The 27,805-nt window shown below is 40.4% G+C and overlaps 2 protein-coding genes across 4 annotated transcripts in view; one reads left to right on the top strand and one right to left on the bottom strand.

Annotated features, from left to right (window-relative positions):
* Positions 1 to 6,043: 6,043 nt before the first annotated feature.
* Positions 6,044 to 20,199, top strand: arhgap15 (Rho GTPase activating protein 15). 2 transcript variants are annotated; one of them, XM_061054109.1, is made up of 13 exons: positions 6,044 to 6,182; positions 9,896 to 10,070; positions 11,412 to 11,489; positions 11,771 to 11,914; positions 12,625 to 12,711; positions 12,932 to 13,030; positions 13,194 to 13,329; positions 15,811 to 15,945; positions 16,099 to 16,197; positions 16,521 to 16,598; positions 16,818 to 16,952; positions 17,917 to 18,022; positions 19,903 to 20,199. In XM_061054109.1, exons 1-13 carry the CDS (start codon positions 6,169 to 6,171, stop codon positions 20,084 to 20,086), a joined length of 1,470 nt encoding a protein of 489 aa, XP_060910092.1. In that variant the 5' UTR covers positions 6,044 to 6,168; the 3' UTR covers positions 20,087 to 20,199. The 2 variants fall into 2 exon arrangements, with proteins under 2 accessions (XP_060910092.1, XP_060910094.1); XM_061054111.1 differs by lacking the exon at positions 11,412 to 11,489.
* A 198-nt stretch (positions 20,200 to 20,397) lies between these two features.
* The window catches only part of LOC132987209 (kinesin heavy chain-like), a 31,266-nt gene continuing 23,858 nt past the window's right edge, over positions 20,398 to 27,805 (bottom strand). For both annotated transcript variants that reach the window (XM_061054108.1, XM_061054107.1), the window contains 7 exons: positions 27,622 to 27,723; positions 27,293 to 27,353; positions 27,069 to 27,140; positions 26,486 to 26,590; positions 26,167 to 26,383; positions 25,642 to 25,852; positions 20,398 to 22,452 (listed from right to left, as the gene is read on the bottom strand). In XM_061054108.1, the coding sequence (XP_060910091.1) occupies positions 25,647 to 25,852; positions 26,167 to 26,383; positions 26,486 to 26,590; positions 27,069 to 27,140; positions 27,293 to 27,353; positions 27,622 to 27,723 (763 nt within the window). In that variant the 3' untranslated portion in view covers positions 20,398 to 22,452; positions 25,642 to 25,646. The remainder of the gene's footprint in view (positions 22,453 to 25,641; positions 25,853 to 26,166; positions 26,384 to 26,485; positions 26,591 to 27,068; positions 27,141 to 27,292; positions 27,354 to 27,621; positions 27,724 to 27,805) is intronic.

Genomic DNA, 27,805 nt, shown 5'->3' with positions numbered 1-27,805 from the left:
CTTCTGAAGGTTACTCTTGAGAAACTTGTTACTTCAATATGTGAAGCAATCATTCGGGGAAAAAAAGAAATGGTTACTTACATTTTCTTTTTAAAGACAATTATTCTAAAGATCTTTTAGTATTTTGTTTGGTCTCAGATATTTTCTACAGCCAAAATAATTAAGCTGGCTTGAAATTTACATTTCTGCAGATATCAAGTGGTGCATTGCAATCAGAAGAAAAGTTTATTGATGCTGCACTCTGATCACAGCACTTTGAGAGGACTGATGAGAATTGTAAGAGTGCTTCAAAAAGGAGTTTAAGTATCTTGTGGTGTTGCTCACGAAGGAGGGTGAGATATTGACAGGTGGATTGGCAGAAATGTGTGCATTTGTACTGAACTGTTGTGGTGAAGAGGTAGCTGAGTCTGAAAGAATAAGATTGCTGATACAGGCGGCCGGAATGAGTTTCTGCAGGAGGTTAGCTGGGCTCGGCCCTCGATAAAACAGTTACTATAATTATCAGGATTTTTTTTTTTTTTACATAAATATAACAAATGTTTGATTAAAGCCTGTAATTACACAACCCAAACACTAAAGGGGGCAGTAATGAACCTTGAACGCTAGTTGCCACCAGACATTAAAGAGAAGGAAAAAAAAAAAATATGACAAACAGCCAATCATGTCGCAGGGAAATGGGTGGGAAGGCATACTCTACGTTTACTCCGCTGCTTCAGGCGAGGACACTAAGCATTGTGCTGGAGCACTAGACTCACAGTTTGATGGGCATATACCAAACAACAAATTGAGCTTTTTGGGATTTTCTCCTGGACTTCTACACCCAGTTACGCATTTAGTAGCCTCAATGAATGCACCTGATTGGATAAACGTGCGGCTAGTTTGGGTGGTACTTGGACTCATTTGCAGAGAAAAGAGCTCTGGTCTATCTGTCAATTCCGATGTTCAGCCACAGGATGTCGATGTTGAATAGGATTCTGAAAAGGAAACACTAGTTATCAGACCCACTGAAAAAGGCATGGTGCAGTCATTGAAACTTGTCAGAAGTCAAAACACTCTCAATGTAAACAAGCTAAGAAGTCAATGGAAATGCTGAAAGAGCTCATGAAATTAAATTAAAATGCCACTGATGTCAAATCTAACTTGTAACAATTAATAAAACTCATGGCTCATGTCATGAAGCAAAATCATGAGTCACTGATGAGTTTGCCACTGCCTGAAAATGAACGTGAAAGGCTGCTCTCGTTCCAGAGTATCTGATGGGATGAACTCTTATTTAAGAAAAGCAACTTCTCAAAAGGAAATATCAGCTAAGTTAAAAGCTCCTGCAAGTGATTATTAACCTGATCAAGTGCAACAAGGATGGGATATGTGGAAGGAAACTGAATCTTTCTGTCAGCAACAGGTTGTTATACCAAAAATAACAACTCATGGACCATCAGTTAAAGCTCATGATATGATCCATGTAACCCAATACTCAGGCATAAAGTACGGACTCATATCCAAGAAGGTGTACAAAATCACTACATCGCCTGTACTTAATTCTGTTAACCAGATCACAGATCCAGATCACAAATCCTCTTCACAATGATTTTATACACTGTAAATTTGTCTTTCTAATGTTAATGTGATCTATGTATTGTTACTTTGTTGTTTTTATCTCAGCTTTGTAAGGGCCTGAAATGTAGGATTAAAAGGAGTCAGAAGAAATACGCCTGCACGGAAATCTCAGCAGCGTCGGTGTGGACAACCGAACACCAGCGGAGTGTTCAATAATTCATTTAAACATCTGTGATATGTAACGTACGTAATCTATGCTGTAATATAATCACAATGTTTTACTTTCGGTTTAAAAAGATGTGGTGAGACCATATGATCGCTACAGTAGACTATGGTCTACTGTGTTGCAGCTCATAAAAGAAGCAGCACCCGGACCTGAGGAGGCCAGCCGGACCCCAGCGTGAAATAATCTCAGACTGAGGAGCAAGTGGCTTCTTTCATCGGTTCAGCCTCAATATCAGGCACAAATGGTACAGGCGAACCTGCATCTGTGTCGGATAACGTCGGCTCCACAAACGGGCTCCCTGCTTGCCATTTATGAGACTTTAAAAGAGATTAATTAAAAACCTGAAACGTGTTTGACCAAACTGTCTGTAATGTGTATTTCTCATTTGAATAGCTCACTTTCCAAACATAAAGATGTAACACTTATATATGAGGTCCAATCTCTGTTTTACAGCCCCAGATTATGTTATTATGTCAAATGTAGTCTGTGCATCAGCTGTGTGTAATTACGCATGTGGCACATCAGCGTACTATTGATTATTTAAATATTTCATATTTCAGAGGCTAAAATGTGTATTTAGTTTCCTCTAGATATTTTCTGTCCTCTTAAAGTAACTGTTTTTAGTTTTTCTGTTTAAATTTCTCTCAATATTTGCAGCAGTGATATCCACACACACACACACACACACTATACTACACTCACACAATACACACACACATGTGCGCGCAAACATACACACCACACACACACACTATACTACACTACACCCACACAATACACAAACACACACACATATATTTGCAGTAATGGCTCTGTCTGCATTATTATTTTAATATTCAATTCATTCATTTTCTGTTTAAATGTATTATGTTTTGAGCGAGTAAAGCTAACCATTTGCCCTCTAATATACGCTTTGAACACTTCCCACCTAGTAGCCGCAGATGTTTTGTCAGTATTCAGTGTAAAGTAAAGATCAATATGCTCACCTACATACATGATAAAGTCAGAATCCTGCAGCCACTTGGGGTGAAGGCATCATAAGGTCTCTTATTTAATTGTGAATCCCTGTAAAGTAATGATGTTGGGGAGTGATCTGACAACACAATGCTATCATAAATGCAACTATCAATATTAGGAAGAAGAGCTGTTAATTAAAAAATAGTCAATGTGAGAGTAGGATTTATAGGATGCTGAGTAACACGAGTATTCCTTCTTTGTTGGATTTTGACTCCTCCATGGATCACAAAGGTTTAGGTCTTTCATGAACTAATGAATTTTCTTTCTACTATGAGTGTGTGAGGTGTCTGCCCCAGATGACCGATCAAGTCTAGGATTCAACGTGCAGTTAAAATCGCCTGCCATTATTATTTTACCCGGTAGGGATGCTATCAATAAAAACAAATTCTCAAAAAATGAGGGATTGTCCTCATTCAGCCCATAAACATTAACCAGGTTAATTTCTTCCTTCATAAGAGTCCCACCACCAAATATCTACCTGCCTTGTCTGAAATAGTGTTATTGACTTGAAATGGTACAGATTTGTGAATCAACACCAAAATTCCTTTAGAATGAGAAGAGAAACAAGAAGCGAGAACCTGACCCGGCCATCTCCTCCACACCTTTAACAATTCGTCCTTTAGTAAGTGGGTCTCCTGAATAAAAACAATTGAAGCGTCAAGACGCTTAAGCCTAGTGATAAACTGTTTCAATTGTGTTCATCTAATCAGGCCCCGCACATTCCAAGATGTGAGTTTTATTATCCTATCCGAAGACATCTAAACCCCATATTTCAATACTTTGTGAGGCAAGTAAACAAAGTTACATCGTAGATTGAACTGATACCACAGTGTGGAAGCTACCTTACATTTACAATGGTGTGTCAAATGCTCATATTGTGAGAAAAAAATAGAAGCTCAAAATATCCTGCCAACAACATAACCCCTCAAAAGTCAGCCCGAACGTGGATGACTTACGCTTCCTTCCCACTTCCCCCCTACATAAGGTTGTGGCCAAGTGCACAGACTGATCCAGTGCAAGCAAGGGAGCAGTTAGAACTAAACTAAACCAACACAAAGCTAATAGCAATACTGTAACATAAAACGAAACATGTGACTCCTGGCTAAAATCAACACTCAAGAGAGAGCAACTAAAGAAAAATGATTATATTATTAATATTTCTCCATCTACACTAACATAAGCATAGCAAAACCCAACTTTCTCTTGTATGACCAGTTTAAAGTCATAATGAAAAAAAGGCGGTCAAAGGATAATGTACAGGAATTAGGTTGAAAATCGGCAGGAGCTCACAAATCTACGTGTCTTCTCAGCGCCATCACCTCGCCCCCCTTTAGCACTTATCTTAGCACTAATTTATTTATTTATTGTTTGATGTGTTTTAATTTATTCTGAGCACTTTATATATGCATACATTTTTTAGACAGCTTTAATTCTTTAAATTCAGAGCACTTTTAAGGCCTTTCTAATATTCTAATCTAATATTTATACTTCCTTTAAGGTTATTTATATATTTATTTAGCATTGGCCGTCACCTGGACATTCCTCAGATAGTTTTATCAGAGGCCCTGGGACACCGGAGGCTTTTAATAATAGAGTTGCGCCTGCCTCTCCTGCACAGTGGTCTGGTCACCTTTTTATCCAAATCTTAATACTGTAGAGGGCTTTTATGAAACACCGTTGTGAGGTTTTAAGTATATTTTAATACCCTTCGTCCCCGGAGTGCCCGTGCCCCTCGTAGCGTACCCCAGAGGACGCTGTGCCCCCTACCTAACCTAACCCTGTCTTCCTGGGGGGAGGGAGTGGGAAAAACAGGGGGATGGACCGTGCATTTCCTGTCTCCCGCACAGAGGGACAAGTTCCTTCACTCATTGGAATTAAATTAAATAATTAATTTCATCAGGTAAGGTAAAGTAAATTCTGAATAACACTTTTAAAAACTTAAGTGTCAAATGAAAGTAACGCTGGGGTGTTACTTCCCTCACGGAGTCAAAACTTGATTAACACTTCTCAGTGAACTATTGCGTGAAATATTAAGTCTCACCAGAGTTTAATTGACTCTGATAATCCAACGCTACGTTGAGTGTAACTTTAATACTCTGAAGAAAGAGACCACTTGTTCACTGACTCACCCCCTCTTGAAGTGTTGAATTTACACTGCTGATTTTACAGTGTAGGAAGTATCTTCTCATCAAACTTTGTAAAATGATACAATGAAAGATTCTACACAGGGCCAATACAACACCCTGTTGAACACATTATCGCTCATGCACTTACTGTGGTGCTGTCCGCATGACAAACAAGTTTAGTCTGACATTGCTGAAGACCTGTCAGGTCCTCTTCAAATGGATATTAAACCGGCACTTTAGGCCTAAATATGGCCACTGCCTGTACAAAGACTGTTCAAAGATTAATTACATTGCCATTCCTAATCGCCAAACGGATTATTCTAGAGAACTGGAAAGCCAAAGTGTTTAAACCTGGAGAACTGGCGGTTCCTCTTCATAGACCTGTTATCTAAGGAGCATGCTGCCCTTACCCCCCAAGAGTATTAGAGGCCTGATGATGCTTAAGATCCCTGGGACCTTTACAGATCATGTCGTGATGAAGTCTGTCACAGCTCTATGTAACTTCTGTCTGGTTGTGTAGTGTCATTTGGTTCTACAAATGAACCTGTCTACAGACAACCCGTATCTGGTTACAGAGAGCTGCCTTCGAGAATAACGTTATAAAATGCAACACTGAATCTTTGCAAGCCTCTCCCTATGGTGTCTGTATTGTTCTGTTTGCATTGGGGGAAATAAAAAAGAGTGAAATCTTTGGAGCAAATAAAGTTATAATTTGCCTTTTTGTCTTTCACTTTGTGCAGTCAGAGCTGAAGACTTGAGACCTCCTTCAGACTACAAAGAGCTCTGCATGATGTGTCTCTGTGTCTTTATGTTTCAACTGCCTTTATTAACGCTTTGATTTGACCTCTTCTAACAACATGCAGGAATCGTCAGAGGCTTTCTGACTTCCCCCCTCTCTCCCTCCAATAGTGCCTAAAGAAACTTGCACAAGACACTCAAGAAACCCACATGACATGTCAGGAAACACATCAAATTGCTCAGCAAATAAAGAAATACATAGGAACAAGATGAAGACATGAATGAATAGTTACGTAAAACTTTCATTTATCATGATATATTCATGTTGGTGACCAAACAACCTTGATAGGGGGGATGACATAAAACACTAAAAACTGCTCTCAAGAGGTTGTTTTTGTCCTTCAGGAAATGGTTGCAGCAGTTAGAGATGGCTGGTTTGAAGAAACCACGTGATGAAGCTTACTTCCTCTAACTGTCTGCTCTTTTGTGATCAGGGGCGCAGAGATGGCGGGTACGAGGTAAGATCACATTCAATCATTTGGTTAGTCTCTAACTGTTTATGTGGAGTCTGGGGTTTGGGATTTAGCACATCCTCCCTGACGCTCTGCAGGACTGAACTGATGTTTAATGGATGAAACGGACATTTGAATGAACTGTTTGTTACAGATATCAGCGGCTTCCTCCTGGTTTTGATCAAGTTCAAACTGTTGTTCTCATAATGTGAGGTGGTGGAAATAAGACTTGAGCTTCCGTGTTGAGGCTTTTGCTTGTTTCCTGTAACTGAAGCTTCAGGAGGGTTTCCGATACGTGATGGCAGATGCTGCACTGTTTTATCTCACGGTCTGTTACTTTCAAAGTTTTGAACAAGCAGAGCGGTGATGCTTCAAATATCTGCATTTCTTCCCATATTTTAGATTATACATATTAACGAGGAGCATCATCTCTTCTGCGTTTTATCCAGTTTCCTGAAAGATTGTTTGATCTGTATGTTGTGTTTAGAATGTTAAATATTTGAATTTATAGATGTCAATCAAGATAACATTCAATCCACTTTGACCTAGACATCTTCATTGAATCTATAACAGAGTTTAAACCTGTTAGTAACTTTCAGGGTTATCGCCCTTTGTTGTTATCCAACTGATCCTGCAGTTAAATGAATATCGGATCCATCTCTCCAACACTGAGGGGCCCCTGCCTGTTAGCCTGCAGGTCTGGAGCCCACACTTCATAAGTGAAGCCCAGATCGTTTTTATTAATTAAAAGCTCAGGCCTGCCTGGTGTCATTTTTCGCCTCTCTTATTGTTTGCATTCAGAAGGACTGAAGTTGTGCAACAACAGTGAAGAAATCAGAGCTGCAAACAGGAACCTGAACACAACACAGTCCAACACTCATCAGACAAAGCTAACCCTAACAGACATACCCTAAGCCAAAACAAAAAGTCCAACTCTTACCAGACTTGAAGTGGACGTTCTCAGAATTGAACAGACATATAACTGAAAGAAGAACGACAGTTTACTCGTTAAGTTTGGAATAACATCTTAAGTTTGCCTAATAACATTTCTGATATTAGGCATCTACAGGCTTGCTCCAACAATATTTTGTTGTACTTGTACAGTGACAATAAAGATATCTTATCTTATCTTATTCACTTTGGATCCCCACTGCAGAGTCCAAATAAAAATACAATCACAGATACAGTACATTATCCTTTTAACTTCACTTATTCTACATTAGTCTGACAAATATCATTCATGTTTTGTTGTATGTTGTAGTGTGTTCCTCAATCTCTTTGATAAACTAATCTTATAAGTGATCTGGGTTCAATGTAGTGTCACTTTATCTCAGTATAACATCTCCTGCCCATGGCAGTTCTCCTTACAGCATTTTATTTACGCAGGGGTAACTTGAAGCACCAAATAAAGGCGTGTTTCATAATTGTGTTTATTATTTATTTATGTAGGTTTTCCCATAAACTAGACCAGGCTACTGGTCTCACATCCAACCTGGTCCATGATCATGCATCTTTTATCTTAAGATACAATGTAAAATTCTCAGTTTTTTATTTTTATCCTTGTAAGTTGTTCTCATAGCAACATTTCTACAAATTATTAGCAGCATTGAAGCCTTTTATAGGGAGAGTGAAACGGGTTGTATACAGACCACATAGCAGAAGAAGGATCAGTCGATTGACTGGTTCAGCAGATACAGAAATATACAGTTTACAGATAAAACTGCAAAGTCCATGTTAAACACTGTAACAGTCCCATGCAACATGCACACAGAAGGGGAACTGTTCAGGGTCAAGCAGGAGACCTGGCCAGCGCCAGATAATAATCCTTATAATCGAAGTCCAGAGAGTGTACGGCAAAAACCAGACAATGCCAGAGAAAGAGAGGCAGGAAGTAAAATGTCCTCAGGTTTCACACACAGTGAAAAGTGAACAGTGTACTCACACGGGGAATCTCTGAGCCACGGGTATAAAAAGGCGAGTAATAAAAGAAAACTGTGTGAGTGCAGGGAAACTTCAAGCAGCCAAGGGGTGAGGCAGACAGAAATAAGGGTTGCAGATGCAGAACTCGCAGTCAGGGCCAAAAGGCTGAGGGGATTTCTGTGATAATAACAATGCACGCAGGTCAGAGGCAGGCAGGGTCAGTGACAGGGAATTAGCCTAAGAGTGCTGCAGAGTCTTGCATGGCATAACAAAGAATGATCTGGCAGTGTCTGAGTGGATTGGAGAAGCTTTTAAACTGGTTTGATTGCAGATGAGAGGCAGCTGTGTGCACAGGTGAACTGATCTTGATGAGGTGGGCTATCCTCTAAATTTTGTAAATATAAATAAGTTATATGTCAGTTAACTGGTAAGGTTGAACGATGTATCGTTTTACCATCCAAATTGCGATGTGTGCATGTGCAATAGTCAAATGGCTGCCACTTTTTTGTTGTTTGATGCAAAGAAAAAACGCCTGTTTTGTCACTTCCTATGACTAATCTACGATCGAAGTGTGTCACATATGACCTTCAGGAGTCAGAGAACTGCTCGTTGTGCATGCAGAGTCTATTTGTTCCTGCATGTAAAATGAAGACATACAGGAGACACTGCTGACATCATACCCCGACATGTCAAGGGAGGCAGACGCCAATTTACTCCAACTATCTGGTGGACTGTTAACAGAGCAGATGTGCCACTGAACTTGACTTTTAGCAGCTACACTGAAGTGTTGTGTGAGTCACAGGCAGCTCAACCAATGAGCTTTGGTTTAATTAGAAGTTAAAACCAGAGGGCTGCTCATGTTGACTAAACGTAACTTTGAACTCTTGAAATTATTAATAAGTTTGTTTACTTTAACTTCCACTTACTGCACAACAAGTCTGAATGTCCTGTGTAGTATTTTTGTGTGTTTGTTTTGGCAATCAAAGGGTGGATAGTTTATTTTACCCCTGCTAGATAATAGTTGTAAATAAATAGAATTCTTTAATATTTGTTTATTCTTATCTATTCCTATTTTAAGTTGTATTCATATGTCTGGTGATCAATAAAGGACTCTCTTATTTTACTCAGTGCAGGAGTTGACATCATGAATTCATCAAGCCCCCTTCAAAGTCCAAATGATAACTGACCATTGGGTTTGTTTTTATGTCTCTTGTGCATTACATGCACTTTAGGGATGAGCATTGTATCTTTGTTTTGGACAGCTGAAGAGAGACAGGACATGTTGGGAAGAGAGGGGGGGGGGGGGGCTTGATATGAGGCAAAGTGCAGAGGTTGGATTTGAACCCACAGCCACTGTGATGATGACTTCAGCCTCTGTATGTGGGGCACGTGACATAACCACTCAGCTATCCAGCACCCCAAAAACTGTTTATGGACTTCTACCTATGTAAACTGCAAAAAAAGCACTGTTCCTCTAGCATCACTACACCTATGATACCTGATGATATAGGCCAATGTACAAAATGTAACCGTGCTCAGGCCCAGTTGGGCTAATGTGAATGCTGGCCAGCAGGGGACTCGGGAGATGGGACAGCTGGTTTGAAATTTTAATTAATGTAACCAAAAATACACAATTTTATTTATTCTAATGTTCTCTTTTTTAAATGGCAAAATAAGTGCATGAAATAAATAGTATTGTCAGTGTTTTCCAAGCTGTTAAACCCAAATGAGAACATAAATCCTACGAATCTACAGCAGCACCAAATTTATAAAAAAAAGTCTGTTTTATTTCTCTACAGAATAACAAACATCCAGAGTGCAGCTAAGCAGTCACCCAAGATTCAGCCTCCACAGCGCAGTTCAGCGGCGCTGGAAGCTGTGCAGATACGAAAAAAGAGCTCGCAGAGTTCTGGAGACCGACTCAGTCAGTCCAAGTCCATGGTCCTGCAGGAGTCAGACCTGCCTCCGAAACCAGTATGTAGACACATCCTAATGATGTAGACACATCTTACAGTATGGAGACACATCCTAATGATTTAGACACATCCTGATGATTTAGATACATCCCACAGTATGTAGACACATCTTACAGTATGTAGACACATCTTACAGTATGTAGACACATCTTACAGTATGTAGACACATCCTAATGATGTAGACACATCTTACAGTGTGTAGACACATCCTAATGATTTAGACACATCTTACAGTATGTAGACACATCTTACAGTGTGTAGACACATCCTAATGATGTAGACACATCTCACAGTGTGTAGACACATCTTACAGTATGTAGACACATCCTAATGATGTAGACACATCTTACAGTGTGTAGACACATCTTACAGTATGTAGACACATGCTAATGATGTAGACACATCTTACAGTGTGTAGACACATCTTACAGTATGTAGACACATGCTAATGATGTAGACACATCTCACAGTGTGTAGACACATCTTACAGTATGTAGACACATCCTAATGATGTAGACACATCTTACAGTGTGTAGACACATCTTACAGTGTGTAGACACATCCTAATGATGTAGACACATCTTACAGTATGTAGACACATCTTACAGTGTGTAGACACATCTTACAGTATGTAGACACATCCTAATGATGTAGACACATCTTACAGTATGTAGACACATCTTACAGTATGTAGACACATCTTACAGTGTGTAGACACATCTTACAGTATGTAGACACATCTTACAGTATGTAGACACATCTTACAGTGTGTAGACACATCTTACAGTATGTAGACACATCTTACAGTATGTAGACACATCTTACAGTGTGTAGACACATCTTACAGTATGTAGACACATTCTAATGATGTACACACATCTTACAGTATGTACACACATCTTACAGTATGTAGACACATCCTAATGATGTAGACACATCCTAATGATGTACACACATCTTACAGTGTGTAGACACATCTTACAGTATGTAGACACATCCTAATGATGTAGACACATCTTACAGTATGTACACACATCTTACAGTATGTAGACACATCTTACAGTATGTAGACACATCCTAATGATGTACACACATCTTACAGTGTGTAGACACATCTTACAGTATGTAGACACATCTTACAGTGTGTAGACACATCTTACAGTATGTAGACACATCCTGATGATTTAGACACATCTTACAGTATGTAGACACATCTTACAGTATGTAGACACATCCTAATGATGTAGACACATCTTACAGTATGTAGACACATCCTAATGATGTAGACACATCTTACAGTATGGAGACACATTAGTCACAGCCCCTCCATTTTTTTTAGATCTCTCGGCATCGCAGAAATCAGTCCCAACACAATGTGGTCATCCCAGGAAGTGGAGCGTCTGTTTTGGAACCATTTGTAAGTTTGAGACTAAACCCAAGACCAAAACATTATTGTAGTGCTGTTATCGCCTATTCCCAACACGAAAAAACAAAATGAGAATATCAGGACAAGACAAGGTTATTTCATCACAGAGTCACCAAATCACAAAGTATTGAATAAATGAATAATTCATCAACAGAAATCTGTCAAATTTCATGTGTCCGTGTGTGTCCGTGTGTGTGTGTGTGTGTGTGTGTGTGTGTGTGTGTGTGTGTGTGTGTGTGTGTGTGTGTACGTGTGTGTGTGTGTGTGTCCAGGTGGGACTAAAAGGTGAACACCTGAATGTGACCAAGATCTCAGAGAGCGGTAAGAAGCAGAGGAAGAATTGGACTGTGATGTGGAGTGTGCTGACGACAGACCAACTGCTGTTTTATAAAGAAAAACAACATGAAAGTAGTCAGGTAGATGATATTCATCTCTGTTTCATCTCTACTGTGTGGATAATCATTCCGCCTGCTTCAGCTCTTCCTGCATGTTTCTGGGTCTGTGAGATAAAACCAAAGGGGGGGGGGGGGGGGGGGGGGGCAGACCAAGTGTCTGACTGTCAGAAGAGGTGAACAGGTTTACAAAATATTTCTCCTTTAAGTTTTAATAATACATCTCCAGTGAAGCAGTTTCATTCTCTACAAACAAAAGTTAGTTGGAGAGGCAAATTCCAATATGGTAACTGCCATCTTGGTATTCATACCATGTTTTCAGAAACCCATGGGTGACATCACTGAGACTGCATCCATATTTTAATCTATCTGGGATAGGTTTAGGGTTAGGGAGGGAGAGAGAGAACAAGAGAGAGGGCAAGAGTCAAACAAGGTCAGCACTAGGAAATTCAAGTACGGTCAGTATTATACAGATGTTTGTACAAACATGTTCTTTATCATTACCTGTTCCGTTTCTTCTACTCTCTATAATGTGTTTTATATAGAAAGTCTTGAAGTAGTTAGGTACCACAGTCTTTCTTTTCATAAAGTGACAGGTGACAGTCTGATATTTTCTCAATACACGCTTTACTTTATCTCTACTTTTTCACATTTGTATCTGCATTACCTTGACTTTATGTCTTGTCCTCTTTAACTTGACTTTAAGCGACCTTTGACCTTATGTCTGTGTTCAGAAAACAAGTAAGACAGACGTGGTCCACCTGTGTGGAGCTATAATCGAGTGGACCACAGAGAAGTCAAGCAGGAAAAATGTTTTCCAGGTAATAAACTGATCAGCATATTTTACAGACACAGTTTCTCAGTTACAACATTTGACATGTTGTCTTTGTGCTATTTCAATAAATATGGGGTCTAAATCATCACATTCTGGTTATATGAACATTTTACACATCATCTACTTTTCACATTATCATCATTACTAACGCCTTTTTCCCAAGAGGTACCTGTTTGAATTGAATGAAACATTTTCCTCTTGTCCAGATCACAACAAACACAGGGAGTGAGTACCTCCTGCAGACTGACTGCTACTCCACTGCCGGTCAATGGTACGACGCCATCAGAAAGAGTGTCGACTCTTCGGTAACAACACCATTCTTTTCCAAGAACTGATCATCTCTGAGAACATTGTTCATAAAAACGATCAATCCAAGTTTCTCAGAGTCCAAACTTTAAAGTCTACTTCATACAATCAGATCTCCAAAATAAAGGCCTCTGTTTTTGGTTCTAATTGTATTTTGTTTAGACAAAGTCAGACGGAGGTTTTTCTCTGCGGAGATCAAACAGCACAGATTTCCTGCCCAGACACAGCTCCCTACCTGGACATGGTTCTGCCTCCCCCAGCAGCAAGCAACGCAACCCGGTGCACCGACGCTCCATCAGTGAGTAACTGATCACATGTGGAACCTCTCACATGCACTGGCACTGATATGTTAGAAAACTATTCTATTAACTGGCCTGTTCTCGTCATTGTTGTGTTGTTGTTGTGAACTCTGGGGTTATTTGATCAACAAAATCAAAATGGAAAAGTCTCTCAAGCTGTTCCATGAACGCCATCCAGCCTTAATGAATCAGGGCTGACTTTCAAAAGCTGAGCCGATGCTGCTGATTGAGCTGTTCCAACAATTTAAAGATTGTATTACTAAAAAAAAGGTAAAACTGCAGATAATAATAATCCAGGGAGATGGCATGGAAGAAAAATACAGACTAAATGTGTAACCCTAAATGTACAAGTTATGCAAGTATTACAACATGTTTCAGGTTCTTGTGCATTTCTCTTTATATTCTTCTGTGCTCTTTTATCTGACTTAGTGCACAATTTTCTTCTGTATGAAACGTGCTGCACAAATAACCTTCCCTACCTGAGTTATTAATAGACCCTTATAGGCAAGAGATAGATAGACAGATAGATATATAGATATATAGATAGATATAAAGCAGATGCTTTTGTTCAAAGCGACGAACATCAGAGAGTAAGTACAATACAAGCAAGGATCTAGAAAAAAGGGAACAATGTCAGTAAGAGCAAACGATCACCTTTGAGTCCGATTGGACACACAGGTGCTGACAGGCATTGCACAGAGGCAAAGCACAACATTGATGGCAGTTCTTAAGCGGAAACCATCTTAAAAGTTGTCGTTATCAATCAAAACCATCATCATTACCATCATTATCATCAATAATAAATCATCATTAAGGTCGTAGGTATTCTTGAAATAGCTGGGTCTTTATCAAGTGCAAAGGGACTCTGCAGATCAAATGGAGTTTGGTAATCCGTTCCACCACCGGGGGGCGACAGAGAAGAGGAGTCTAGTTAGAGACTTAGGACCCTGTTGTGAAGGTTGGATCAGATGCCTTTCATTGGCAAAGCGTAGTGGGCGGGGGGGAGTGTAGACCTGGATTATAGAGTTTAGGTAAGGAGGAGCCGTTTTTGTCACTGTTTTGTAAGCGAGCAGCAGAGTTTTAAATTTGATACGAGCAGTAACTGGGAGCCAGTGTAAGGAGATGAACAGCGGAGTGACATGTGCTCTTGTAGGAAGACCTGCATTTTGTATCATCTGCAGGGGTTTGATAGTGCATGTAGGAAGACCTGCCAGTAGAGAGTTTCAATAGTCAATGTGTGATATCACAAGAGCCTGTACCAGGAGCTGTGTAGCATGTTCTGACAGGTAAAGTCTGATCTTCCTGATGTTGTACAGGGCAAAGTGACATGACCGGGCAATCGAGGCCACTTGAACCTTAAATGTTAGCCGGTCATCAATCATGACACCCAAGTTCCGGGCAGACTTTGTGGGCATGAGTTTGATTGTTCCAAGCTGGATATTGATCTGTGGTTGCATAGAGGGACTGGCTGGGATCACAAGGAGCTCAGTCTTTGAAAGGTTGAGTTGAAGGTGGCGTTCATTCATCCATTTAGAGATATCAGCAAGGCATGACGACATTCTTGCTGAGACTGTAACATCGTCTGACGGGAATGACAGGCAAAGCTGGGTATCGTCAGCATAGCAGTGATATGAGAAGCCATGAGAGCGGATTATTGAACTAAGTGAGCTTGTGTATATGGAGAAGAGAAGGGGACCAAGCACTGGCCCTTGGGTTACCCCTGTGGATAAACTGTGTGCTTTGGACACTTCTCCCTTCCAAGACACTCTAAGATCGCCCAGAGAGGTAGGACACGAACCAGCAGGGGGAAGATCCTGAGATGTCAGAGAGCGTGGATAGGAGGATTTGATGGTTAACTGTGTCAAAGGCAGCAGACAGGTCTAGTAGTAAAAGAACTGAGGACTGACCCACATCTCTAGCAGCTCGTAACAATTCTGTTACCAAGAGTAGTGCAATCTCAGCAGAGTGGCCCCACTTAAAGCCTGACTGATTTGGGTCAAACAGATCGTTTCTGGACAGAAACTCAGAGACTTGATTAAAGACAGAAATGGCAGAAGTGAAACCAGTCTGTAGTTGGCTGGGTTGAGTGTGGGATTTTTAAGCAGAGGGCTGAACCGAGCTTGCTTGAAAGAAGTGGGGAACACACCCTTTGACAGAGAGGAGTTGATTATATGAATAAGTGCGGCATTAAGTGGAGAGGAAATGGTCTGCAGGAGGCTTGATGGTATTGGGTCTAGAGCACAGGTTGTGGGCCGAGAGTCTAGCATAAGCTTAGAGACTTTGTCCTCGGTCATGTTCATGATGTAGCTAACAGTGTGGAAATTTAAGCTAATAGTGTGTGGATGTTGTTGCTTACAGTGTGTCAAAGTTGAAGCTAACAGTGTGTGGATGTTGAGTTTACAGACTGAAACATATATTTTTTTAAATGTATATTTTTTTAAACTTCTTTATTTCAATTTCATGTTTGTGTTTTTCTGCAGACATGTTTGGCAGCTCAAAGCTGAAACACAGCACGTCAGACAGCGCAGACAAGAATGGAGTAAAGAACCGACTGAAAAAGTTCATCATCAGACGTCCGTCCATGAAGACTCTGCAGGAAAAAGGCCTCATCAAAGGTTCCTTTCACAATAAAACTCAATATTACTAAAAAATGTTTTACTGTGTATGTTAGTCAGTCATTGAGCTTACTGCTACATCTAAATGGTTAAATAAATATGTTTTCATCAATCCCTTCATTATCAATAAAACCTTTGGATGTAAAATGACAGATCGAGTTTTTGGCTGCCATCTGTTGACTCTCTGCGAGCGAGAAGGAAACACGGTGCCAAGGTTTGTTCAGATCTGTGTAGACGCCGTGGACAAAAGAGGTACGTTCAGAATCCATTCATCATAACATCAATCAGTCAGTTTATAACTCAATCAATCAATCATTCAGTCAGTCGTTCGTTCGGTCGTTGGGTCAATCACTGTTTGTTTAGTTGTTCACATGCTGGATTCAGTTTGATTTTAGATCAATGACTTAATAATCGGAGACTTTTTCTTGAGTTGATTTGGGCAGCTCACTCATGATTGGTCCACGATTGAAATGGTTCTGTGATGAAGAATGAAGAATTGATGAACAACATGGAATGATTAAAGCATCGTTAATTCATTCTGAATGATTTAATGATGGACTTTGGGGGTTTGTCAGGTATGGAAGTTGACGGGATTTATAGAGTCAGCGGGAATCTCGCCACAATCCAGAAACTGCGCTTTGTTGTTGATCAAGGTCAGTAAAGCAGAAATCTTAATTTCCTGTCTGAAAATATTATTGTAGTCAATATATATTATTGTAACCCTAACCCTATCAGGATCGACCATTTTAAAATGTTGATACTGAATATCTGATGAGTCTTCAAACAGAAATATTTTTAATATTAAATAAATATAAATTGAAATCTGGGTATAACCAAATAAAGCCTCCTTTTGCTCTGGTCCAACCCCTCAGAAGAGGAGCTGGACCTGGACCAGGGTCAGTGGGAGGACATCCACGTGGTCACCGGAGCTCTGAAGATGTTTTTCCGTGAGCTTCCTGAACCGTTGTTTCCCTTCAGGTTCTTCCAACTGTTTGTGGATGCCGTCAGTAAGTCCAACATGAAACATATCTGTCTGAATATTTAGGTTTATTTGTTATGTTCGTAGTCGTACTGTTTTTTTATTGGACAGAAGGAACAAAAGACAAAGCGTGTGAACATGTGAGCAGTTTGACGATCTCAGATTGAGCTGAGACGTCAGCAAGGAGAACAATGATCAGCAACTTTATGAACTTTAGATGTCTGTGATATGAAAACATCTTTTACTGTGTGATCGTTTATTTATTTCATGTTTATTTGTAAACAAGTATGAAGCAGGTAAACTGATGCCACGCCACAACATTTATAACCTGAGCTAATCTGCAACGCCCGCCTCTAGATGGGCCTTAAAATCACATCAAACTCAACAACAGAACCAAAGAAGAAAAGACAGAACACATGATACAAATTATGGTTCAATGAAACAAAGTCAAAAAGGAAGCACAAGACTGAGTGTAATACTGTCAGTCTGAAACTATACAATTCATATGTGTATGTAAAATATGAGACTGTCATTTGTCTTTTTATAGTCTGTAAAGAATATTTGATCAAATGTCATGAATATAGAAGACAAATGCTGTTATTAAGGAACAGACTGAAGTGTGTTCAAACTACAGACTTTATCAATGTTACACTATAACTTCCTTCTTATTGTACCGTTGGTGCAGCTGGAGAAGCTAGCGGCAGGTAGCAGTTAGCAGAAGTCCAAGGATAGCTGGTTAGCATCAGATAGTTGACAGACAACAGAGTGAGGGTTCACAATACTTAACAAGGACCATACAACGCCAGGTCTCAGGCGATATGCTCACTTATCATACTTGAGCAGTAAAATATAGACATTACCTTTCACTGTCTTACACACAGGCAAGATTTCTCTATCATAAACTTAAGACATAACAGAGGCACCACCTTGTGGCGCGATTTGGTACTACAATGATATCCAATGTTAATGTAATGCTGCTGATTTTTATACAGAGATCAAAGAATCCAAACAAAAAGTTCAGGCTGTGAAGAAACTCATTCAGGAGATGCCAAAACCCAACAAGGACACCATGAAGCTGCTCTTCAGTCACCTGCACAGGTAACGAAAAAAGACCTGAACAGTCTGTAAAGCCGTTCACACATGTTCCTCACAGCGAGGAATTTCCTTCACTGTAGGACGAGCTGAAGAGGCGGGACATGACGAAAAAAAGAACGCAGCAGAAGTATCAGTCGAAGCAACAGAGTCCTCTATAAGACGCTATAAAGAGAATATTTGTCTTTCTATCAATACTACGTGTAGCTGAACAGAATCACAATCTGAACTAAAGAGTGGAGAAGAACATACTGGAGAACAGGAAACATAATGCAGCAGGTTCATTAGAGCACGGAGATGGTAGAGGTGGCATGCAGTCTATGGTCGTGCAGTGATCACAGAGAATAAACGTCACCACCCCCTCCCACTTGCTCCAGGTGAATTCTCCTTATTATATTATAAAAGAGGCGATGGTTTCCGGATACCACTCTTGAGACCTCAGTGATGTTTGAACCTTTAGTGTGGTTATAGGATATGCAGACGCCACAGGATGTCTGGTAAGAACATGGGATGACAGTCTGACACACACTCTCTCTTTGAGATGCCACTCATTTATTTAAGAACAGCAAGTATGTTTTTAGGGAACATGAAGTGAATTGAAGTGCAGTGAAGATAAGTGAAGATAAGTGGTTCCTACAATGACAGAAAAAGAATAAACAAGCATTAAATATATGCATGAATAATAAACAAACATGATATAAAAACACTCAGATTACAGAATTAAATAAACAGACAAACAATACTTGAAACGATATAAATGGAAATTTAATCCCCCTAATTTGAGGGAGCGTCAACAAATTACTGTCTCTATGCAGTAAAAATATAAACTAGTGGAGCGCACACATAGGGGGAATTGAGGAACGGTCCCTTACTTCACGAGTGTAAACAAAACCAGAGCCGACTGAAAACAATTACACTTGGAAGGCACAATATAAAGAATGTAAAGGAAACATTCAGGAATTATTAAATATACAAGAAAAGCATTGATTACAAAAGTAACAAATGTGAAACATGTGAAATGAGTCAGAAAATGTCCGTCGCGATATAGGCTAACAGTCTTGCTAAATGTGTTGTAAACGTGATATAAAAAACAATAGCGGTACCAACTACAAATTAAGAACATCAACATAAAAGTTTACAGGAGAACTATAACATGCATGAACTTACAGTCTCATGGACGCACAGAAGCTAAAACGATAAATAAGCAGTACAGAGAACCGAGGTGAGGGGTGCATTCATCTTCTCTGTGTGATGCTTTGATGAGGTGTAATTAGGTGGACAGGATGGAAAGGGTCTGAGGTCAGTGATAGGTGCAGGGCATTGTTAACGTGCATGGGATGTTCAAGGGAAATTAAAGTGATGGAAATAAGAGTGTTTTAACTGAAAACTATGGAAACTGGGGGACCTTCTGCACATACATCCTGCTGCGTTCTCACATCAGCTCACTCTGACTCTCTGCAGAATAAATACGAGGAGGCTGGAGGAGAAACTCTGAGTGTCACATCTGAACAGTCAGAAGACACTAAGAAAAAAAGGGTTATCAACATATGGATGGACGGATTTACTAAAGTGCAGACTTAACTTTTTTTAAATTAACTTTAAATCAATTATTGATCATTGAAGTCATTTGACAGAATTTAATCTCTAAAATCACGTACTAGAAACTAGTGCCACTTTTTGTGAGTGTATAAATATTAATGTTATGGTCTCTTTGATGCCCAGCTCTTCTTCACGTTTCAGTTTGAGCATGAGGATGAAGATTAAAGGGTTAAATCATGTAACGTCACGCTGTCTGTTTTTTGCATTAATATCAAACACTAATTTAAGCTTTGATAAAGGTATTGGGTCTAATTATCTCTGTCCATGTTTCTCATGCCGTTTTTTAGAGTTCTGGCATTTTCCAGGAAGAACCTGATGTCGACTCAGGGCATCGGCATCGTGTTCGGCCCCACGCTGATGTGGCCCGAGCTGGACGCAGGAAACATGGCGGTCAACATGGTCTATCAGAACCAGATCGTGGAGTTTATTCTGATCGAGAGCCGGGAAATCTTTAACCTGGACACCAAGTGACTCGTTTAGACAAAATAGAACCAAACATAACAAAGTCCTTTTTTTTTCAGGTAACAAAACGAGCACCTGGTTTGGACAGCACTGTAAAAAATAAAATGGGAATTAAAATTAAAGTTGGAAGACAATTTTATTTACACAAACGTATCAGTGATTACCATGCAAGTAAACACAGTCTGTTTTATTCTCATAGACATCCATCTTTATTTCTACACCCTAGCCCTTATTTATTATGTTTTACAGTGAAGTTATAATATATATTTATAGAAACATAATTTGTAAAGATTTTTTAAAGACAAAAGAACACAAACAGCTGTTTGAAGAGTTCTTGATTTATTAACAGTTTAAAAACGGATACACGACCCCATGTTCATGATGCGTTCAGGGGAATCCAGTAAGATACAAACACGGTTGTTCATGTTCATGATGCGTTCAGGGAATGCATTACGATACAAACACGGTTGTTCATGTTCATGATGCGTTCAGGGAATCCATTACGATACAAACACGGTTGTTCATGTTCATGATGCGTTCAGGGAATCCATTACGATACAAACACGGTTGTTCATGTTCATGATGCGTTCAGGGAATCCATTACGATACAAACACGGTTGTTCATGTTCATGATGCGTTCAGGGAATCCATTACGATACAAACACGGTTGTTCATGTTCATGATGCGTTCAGGGGAATCCAGCACGATACTAACACTGTTTTTCATGTTCATGATGCGTTAACTTTACATGACATTATGAACATTTTGGTTTCCATAACAGCACAGACAACACAAACACAACATTATTTTATTTCTTCAACTCTGAATTAAACACTCTATCAAACATTATCAACATCTAACGCTTAGCTAAACCCTTTAATAAACATTCACAAATGATTTTAACCAAGTTAAATAACTCTTTATCATACCAAATATTGAGAGAGCACTGATTGGCCGTTAAGGAGGAGGACAGAGAGCACTGGCTGTTAAGGTGGAATGATTTTATACAAAAATATGTAGGAATTCAGTTTGGTTCGCTGTTGCGCCTACCGATGGTCTCTGAGTGAAACTGAACTGTTGTGCATGAATTGCCAATCAGGCCAGAGAAGTCTTCAAAAACATTGTGAGAAGCCAAAGATCAGTCGACTGAAGAAGGTTAGTAATGTTACGGGATTAAGATCAAATCAGACTTTGCTAGCATCTTCAGCCCATTGTTTGCTAACTGTTAGCATGTGGAATATGTGTATTCAACTGTTACCATGCCGACTATAGCTCGTTGTAGAGACAACTTCTAGGTGTCAGATGGATTTATTTATTTGTATCAAATCTGAGACATAACTCGGGTTAGACAACTTTCTGCAGCAGAGAAAGCTGATAAACATCAGACAGCAATGATACCTATAACAATACAGCCTAAGGTAATGTCTGAATCTGTTCTAGATAATTTACTAATCCAGCAGAACCTCATATACTGTAGATAAATAACCTCATTGACACATGGAGCACGGGGGATTGATCGAGATGTTTAGACAGTGGTTGGGTGTCTCAGGGTTCTGTCCTGGGCCCTTCCTTACTTTCTGTTTTATCTTTGGGGCACTTTGTAAGAACTTTTATGTAAGAACGTTCTGCTCGACTCTATAAAAGCTGAAAAGTCATGCCTCTGTTTCATCAAGTCTTGATTATCTGCTCACATGTCTTAGCATCACATCGTTGAACCGCCTACAAGTGTTCAAAAATGCTCTTGAAAAGTGCTGTATAAAACAACTTTACTTACGTACTTAATTACAAGTGTAAATGAGATAAAATAATATCTGCAGGGATGTTGACTGTCTCTCTCGCGCTCTCTCTCTCTCTCTCTCTCTCCCTCTCCTCTTATCTTCCTCTGTCTCCGTCCTCTTCCTCTTATCCTCAGCCGTCTTATCAAACAGTACAGAGACGGGCTAACTGGCTGCTTTGTAGCTGAAGGCTGCTGTGTGAACTAACGCCGTAAAGACGTACGCACTTCTCACCAGATGACCTCGACCCGCTGCCAAAGTTACATAGTGCTGAAAACAGGCGAGCAGGGCACTCTGTGGACATGAGAGAGACGCCATTCTCCCTGTTGGAGGTTATTGTTCTATTAGATCGATTTTGAAACAACTAATTGAGGGAGGAGGAGTTACAGAGTGTTGCTTTAAGGTTGAATAGTTGTTAAAGTAAACATTGTTAAGGTGGAATTAATGTCAAGGTGAGCAGTTGTTAAGGTTGTATGGTTGTTAAGGTGAAATGGTTTTTAAGGTTGACAGTGGCAGAATTGAGGAGTCTTGTTTCAGGAAAGGCAGAAAGGTGATATTCAAACATCCAGACACGGAAACTGAAGCCAAGTTGTCAGCAAACTGTGAAGACAGAACGAGATGAAAATGAATTATTTTTCATATTCATATTTCATATTTATATGACGGTAACCTGATTTATGAAATATTTACTGACACAAGAAACAATCACGTCAAAACCTGTGTCCGGCAGGGCTGCCCTCTGAGTCCCCTGCTGTTTGCCATAAGCATAGAATAATAATAATAATAATTCTAAAGGTCTGGAAGGCCTGGCTTATAGACTTCTCTAGCACCTTATATATAGAGAGGATCAGATAAGAGTTGTTGGGCAAAGCAACCAAGTTCAGACATATATGGGAACCCTTCCTTGACTACATCACAGCTCTTAGAGGACCCACGTGACACCTCAATGCCTTTCCTTTTCAGTTACGCAGTATAATTGCACAAAGGATGACCATAGCAATGTGTAAATTGTGTGTATTTAACTTTTTTGTCTTTTTTATGTGTATTTTGCATTTTGGGTTTATAATGTACATACATTTTGTATATACAGTATATCTTTTTTTTGTTTCTGTTAGTTTGTAGAGTGGGATGGGGGGAGGTGGGTACTGGTCTTTGTTAACCTTTTGAATGTTTTATGTCTTCTGAAAAAGCTATAAATAAATTATTCAAAACAAAAAGCCTTCATTTTTAAACACTGAAGATATGAAAGAACATCTACAGAAATCAACATTTCTGAACCTCATTGTTATTTAAAGATTGTAAATGTTGTTTAAAACACTCAGTTTCTGTATCTGCTATGGTTGCTGTTTTTATCCACATGGTTGTTTTGGTTGCTGATAGGGCTGCTGAATTATGGCAAAAATCCTTGTGGTGGGGCTGTCTTTCAAACACACCAAAAGAGCCCACTCACACTTTGAGGGGTTGAGGGTCAGCCGAGCCTGCTGGATTTTCACAAGAACCAGGGACAGATGTTGTACATAATCTTCCCAGCTATTGCTGTAGATGTGAATGTGGTGTGAATGTGTGACATGCAATGTAAAAGCACTTTGAGTAGTCAGAAGACTAGAAAAGCACTATACAAGCTCAAGTCCATTTACCATTTTACCATTTCAGTCTTTGACAGGTGGTTAGTTCTCCATGGAAACCGAATGGCATCACCTTTTACTGTAAGAGACCTGGGGCCTTTACAACGAAGCAGGATTTGGGGAAAGCGAGGTCACTTCAGGGTTAACCCTGGGTTTTCAATCCCAGGAAGGTCGTTCACTTCTTACCTGGGTATATCGGCACGGTAGCTTATGCTGCACACCTAACCTGCTCCAGAGATATGAGATCAACCTGTGGAAATCTCTGCACACTGACCAATCAGATCTCTTGATGGTGGAGCTCTACCAGTTGTCCTTCCTGCATTTGTTCCTGCAGCTGTGTAACTTTAGTCTCTGGGAACCTGTTTGTCTTAAAATTCTTTATTTTATTAATATTGTTTGTTCAGAGTTTGTTAGATATGACGATCTGCTGACGGGAGACGCAGTTATGATTGTGATAGGTTATATGAAGCTATCTCCGCCCCTTTTATGTGAACACGCTCTCTGAAACTCTGGGTTTACCTATCAGGTTGATATGACTGTTAATCATGGTCTCTTATGTTAGGGTTGGTGAAGCCAGATAACCCAAAGATACCAGCAGAGCCATCCCTGTAGACTCCACTATGTGCTTCTTCCACTCTTTCAGAAGGTTCACATGGTAGGTCTGTTTTCTGGTTGTTTCTTCTCTGGATGGGTGACTGGGCCCATCTTGTAGGGGATGTTGTACAGGCCAGCAGGACTTCCTAGCCAGGCTGGAACTCCCAATGTCAAGCCTATTGGTCGTACCTAGTCTTTTGACTCTTCTGGGCCTCTCGTAGGTTGACCATGTATCCTCCAGGTATTTTACAAGCTGAAGATGGCGTCAACAGGCAGGTTTTCTACCACCCCAACAGTCAAAAGGTAGGGTTGTTCATCAATGGTCACAGTCAAATCAGTTTTGGGATTAAGATGTCTGTCTCCATGGACACACCATGGTTTGGGGCAGAGATGATGTCACTTGAAGTTTAAGTGGTGTCGCTTTGTCTGAGGATGCGCAAAAGCTGTTTGGTGTGGTGCACTGATGGAATGTGTAGCTAGTCCACCTGCACCTGCTGTAGCACCAGCCTGGCAGCTGGGAGTCCCTCCACTGGTAGTGGCTCCAAGACGAAGACTTTCCCAATCTCCTCATTGGTGTGCTGCTTGGGCCAGATCCTGTGTTAGTAGAGTCCCTTCTGGCAGTGGTAGGTCTCAGTGAGGTTCTCACCAGGGGAACAGCAGTGGAACGGAACTGCTGTCCATACATCTCTGGAGAGATATCAAATTTAGCAGGGCTGCTCTCAAGTCTGTGTAGCAACGGGCCCTCTCCTTGTCCAACGCAGTGTAGGCCTACAGTGCCTTTACAGTCATAAGTGGAACAAGCCGGCAGGTCCACTCACTCTAAGGCCATTTCTAGGTCATGGCTATTTGCTCATATGCAGCAAATAGTTCTCGATGTCCTCCCCCATCTGGTATTGTGGAATTTTGAGGTCTTGGTAGTGCCTCCACTCTGGCCTCAGATGGTCAGGTCTATTGCTGGCATCCTGAAACTCAAAGTAAGGAGTCACAGGTACTGACTCTTGATGTCCTTGCAGGGGTGCTGGGGTTAGCAGTTCAAATCTTGGGCTGTATGTAGAGTGTGGCATCGACTGGCCTGTTCTGCCCTTGTGGTGTAAGAGTCTGTCTGGGCTGGGACACAGGTTGACAAGGCTCCTCAGCCCCTGGAAGAAAAGCCCTCAGGCCTAGGATATCTGCCAACAGGCCGTCCTCTGCCCTTTACTGTGCTGCCAAACAGTCTCTAATCAAAACCACAAGCGTCCCCCTGCTTCACCTGCAAATGCTGGGCCATTAGAAGCCAAAGCAATTTGCTTGGAAATAGGCTCACTAGTCTTATTTCTCTTTTGTTTTTTTATTTTTAGCCAGCATCCCAAGGTGCGGTGAAAAAGAGACAGGAAGTATTTGGAGGAGAGAGTAGAGGATGACATGCAGCAAAGGGCCAAAGTCAAATTCAACGGCTGCTACGAGGACTACAGCCTTCATACATAGGCAGAGTTTCATAACCACTAAGCTATGAAGTGCCCCATCCACATGGTTTTTTATTATTGCTGAGTTTATCCACATGGTTTTTAATGTTGCTGTGTTTGTGACTCACCTATCTTACTTGAAGCTGCTCTGATGAAGCTGTTGCAGCTGTTTCTGCTGTGGTTGCTGTGGTTGCTGCGGTTGCTGTAGATGCTGCGTTTGCTGACGGTGGGAATGATGACGTGGACTGGACATGGCCCCCCCTCCACGGATAGGGGTCCTGATGGATGCACTGGAGGGCTGGAGCTGGTGATGTTGATGCCCAGCTCTGATTGGCTTGGCTAGAAAAGGTTAGGTCATGTGATCAGCTGAAGCAGTTTCAGAAAGAAATAGTACAGAACTCCTCCATTACTGAAACCCAATCACCAAAAATTTAAAAAAAATTAGGTTCAGTTCAACCAATGTTCATGTCTTTAGTAATCAATTTATATTTTAAATACTTTATTAATTCCTGAGGGGAAATTATGGTTTACACTGTTATCAGTTAAACCAGGATTTGGTCAGACTTTATAGAACCTGCTTTTTGGAGCAGGATCCTCTTTAGTAGTGCCGCCCACAGGGCTATTGTTAAGGTTGAGAAGGTGTGATCCCTCACCTATCTGAGCCGAGTGTCCTCTCCGGGAGACGCTCTTTGACCGGACAGCCTCTTTGATGCGGTCTACTTCCTGTTGGTAGCGTTTGCGGTCCTTTACACCAGAGTGTTTAGCATCTCTCAGGGCCGCTTCCAGAGCTTTCACCCGCTCTGCTGTCGCCCGCAGACGCTTCTCCAGTTTGGGCAACTCACAGCGAAGATCAGCGTTGTCTCGCACTAGCTGCGGATTACAAAGGGTTAAACTTACTAAAATCACAAAGAGTTAAATTCACTGAAAACACTGAGGTATATATTGTGGGACTTTGTTTACAGGTGTACTAACCTGTTTGTGGACCTTGCTGAGCTGCTCCAGGTTGTTTTCTAAGAAGATGATTCGCTGCCTCTGAGCCAGACTGCCGCCGGCCTCGTCACAGTCGTTCTCTGAACTCTGAAGAAAATCAAACAAAACGTGTTCAGGTCGGTCCAAAAACAGAAACAAAGATCCTCTGATGTTCATCAAACATCTCACTGTCATATAGAAACAAAGATCCTCTGACTGGATGAAATGGTAAAAACATATGCGATGGAAAATCAAAACACATACAAAACTCATAGTGTAAACTTCTGAATTTGCTGAACGATTAAATAGTTTAGTTATTGTTGCCGGTTGTGATGATGATGGTATGACCCCTTGATATATTGAACATTAACTTGCTTAGGGTGAGGGTTGTTAACATATAGAGACACCTTTGACTGAATTTCTTCTTCTGTTCCCTTGTCTTTTTTTTCATTGGATGACCACATTTCAGTCTGTAGGAGAGGTTGATATCTAGAAGTTCAGACTGGACCAGTCACGGAAAACCAGCTGAAGACAAACTCAATCTCATTGGTGGATCACATTCAGTCCTAACTGATGTTTTTCTTACATTTTTGACTCTGGTCCCGATGTCCTCGATAAAGACTTTACGAAGGTTGTTCAGCGTCTGGAGCTCTTTGGCCTGTTGGAGAAAACAAAACAAACTCAGCTGATCTCAGACCTGCTGCAGGAAGGGGTGAAACATATAATCATATCCAAAAACATGTACAAATCATTTTATTAAAGAAGATTTGGAAGAAATATCAATATTGAAAATAATATTAATATTCATACCACCGTCTCCTCCAGACCCTTCAGGTCCTCTTTAGCCTGTTCTCTCTTCTCGTTCAGAAACCTGAATCAAAGAAACACATGAATCAAAGACTCAGTAAACATCATCAAATGAATCAAACACTCATTAAAAACCATCAAATGAATCAAACACTCATTAAAAACCATCAAATTAATCACAGAGTCATTAAACATCATCACATCAAAGAACAAAGAGCTGCTAGTTTATTTTGTTCATTGTGACAAACAGTAGAGGGAGCTAATATGAACTGTTTCTTCACAGATAGATATTTGAACATTAGCAGGGTTAGAGAACAAAAGAACAAACTTACAGAAGTTTCTGAAGTTTCTGATCTTTGTTCTGATCTTCAACTTTTAGTTTGTCAACGTCGGACTGAAGCTTCCTGTTCTCCAGCTGCAGAGCCCGACTCACGCTAAACAACGAAAAATTAATTTGTCAATATGTTCGTTCAATCATGTATTAATTTGATCATTAACACACACACACACACACAC

The sequence above is a fragment of the Labrus mixtus genome, chromosome 13, assembly GCF_963584025.1.
Source record: "Labrus mixtus chromosome 13, fLabMix1.1, whole genome shotgun sequence".
Classification (NCBI taxonomy): Eukaryota; Metazoa; Chordata; class Actinopteri; order Labriformes; family Labridae; genus Labrus; species Labrus mixtus.
Note: the sequence above shows the minus strand (reverse complement) of the source record. Positions and strands in the feature narration are given on the sequence as shown.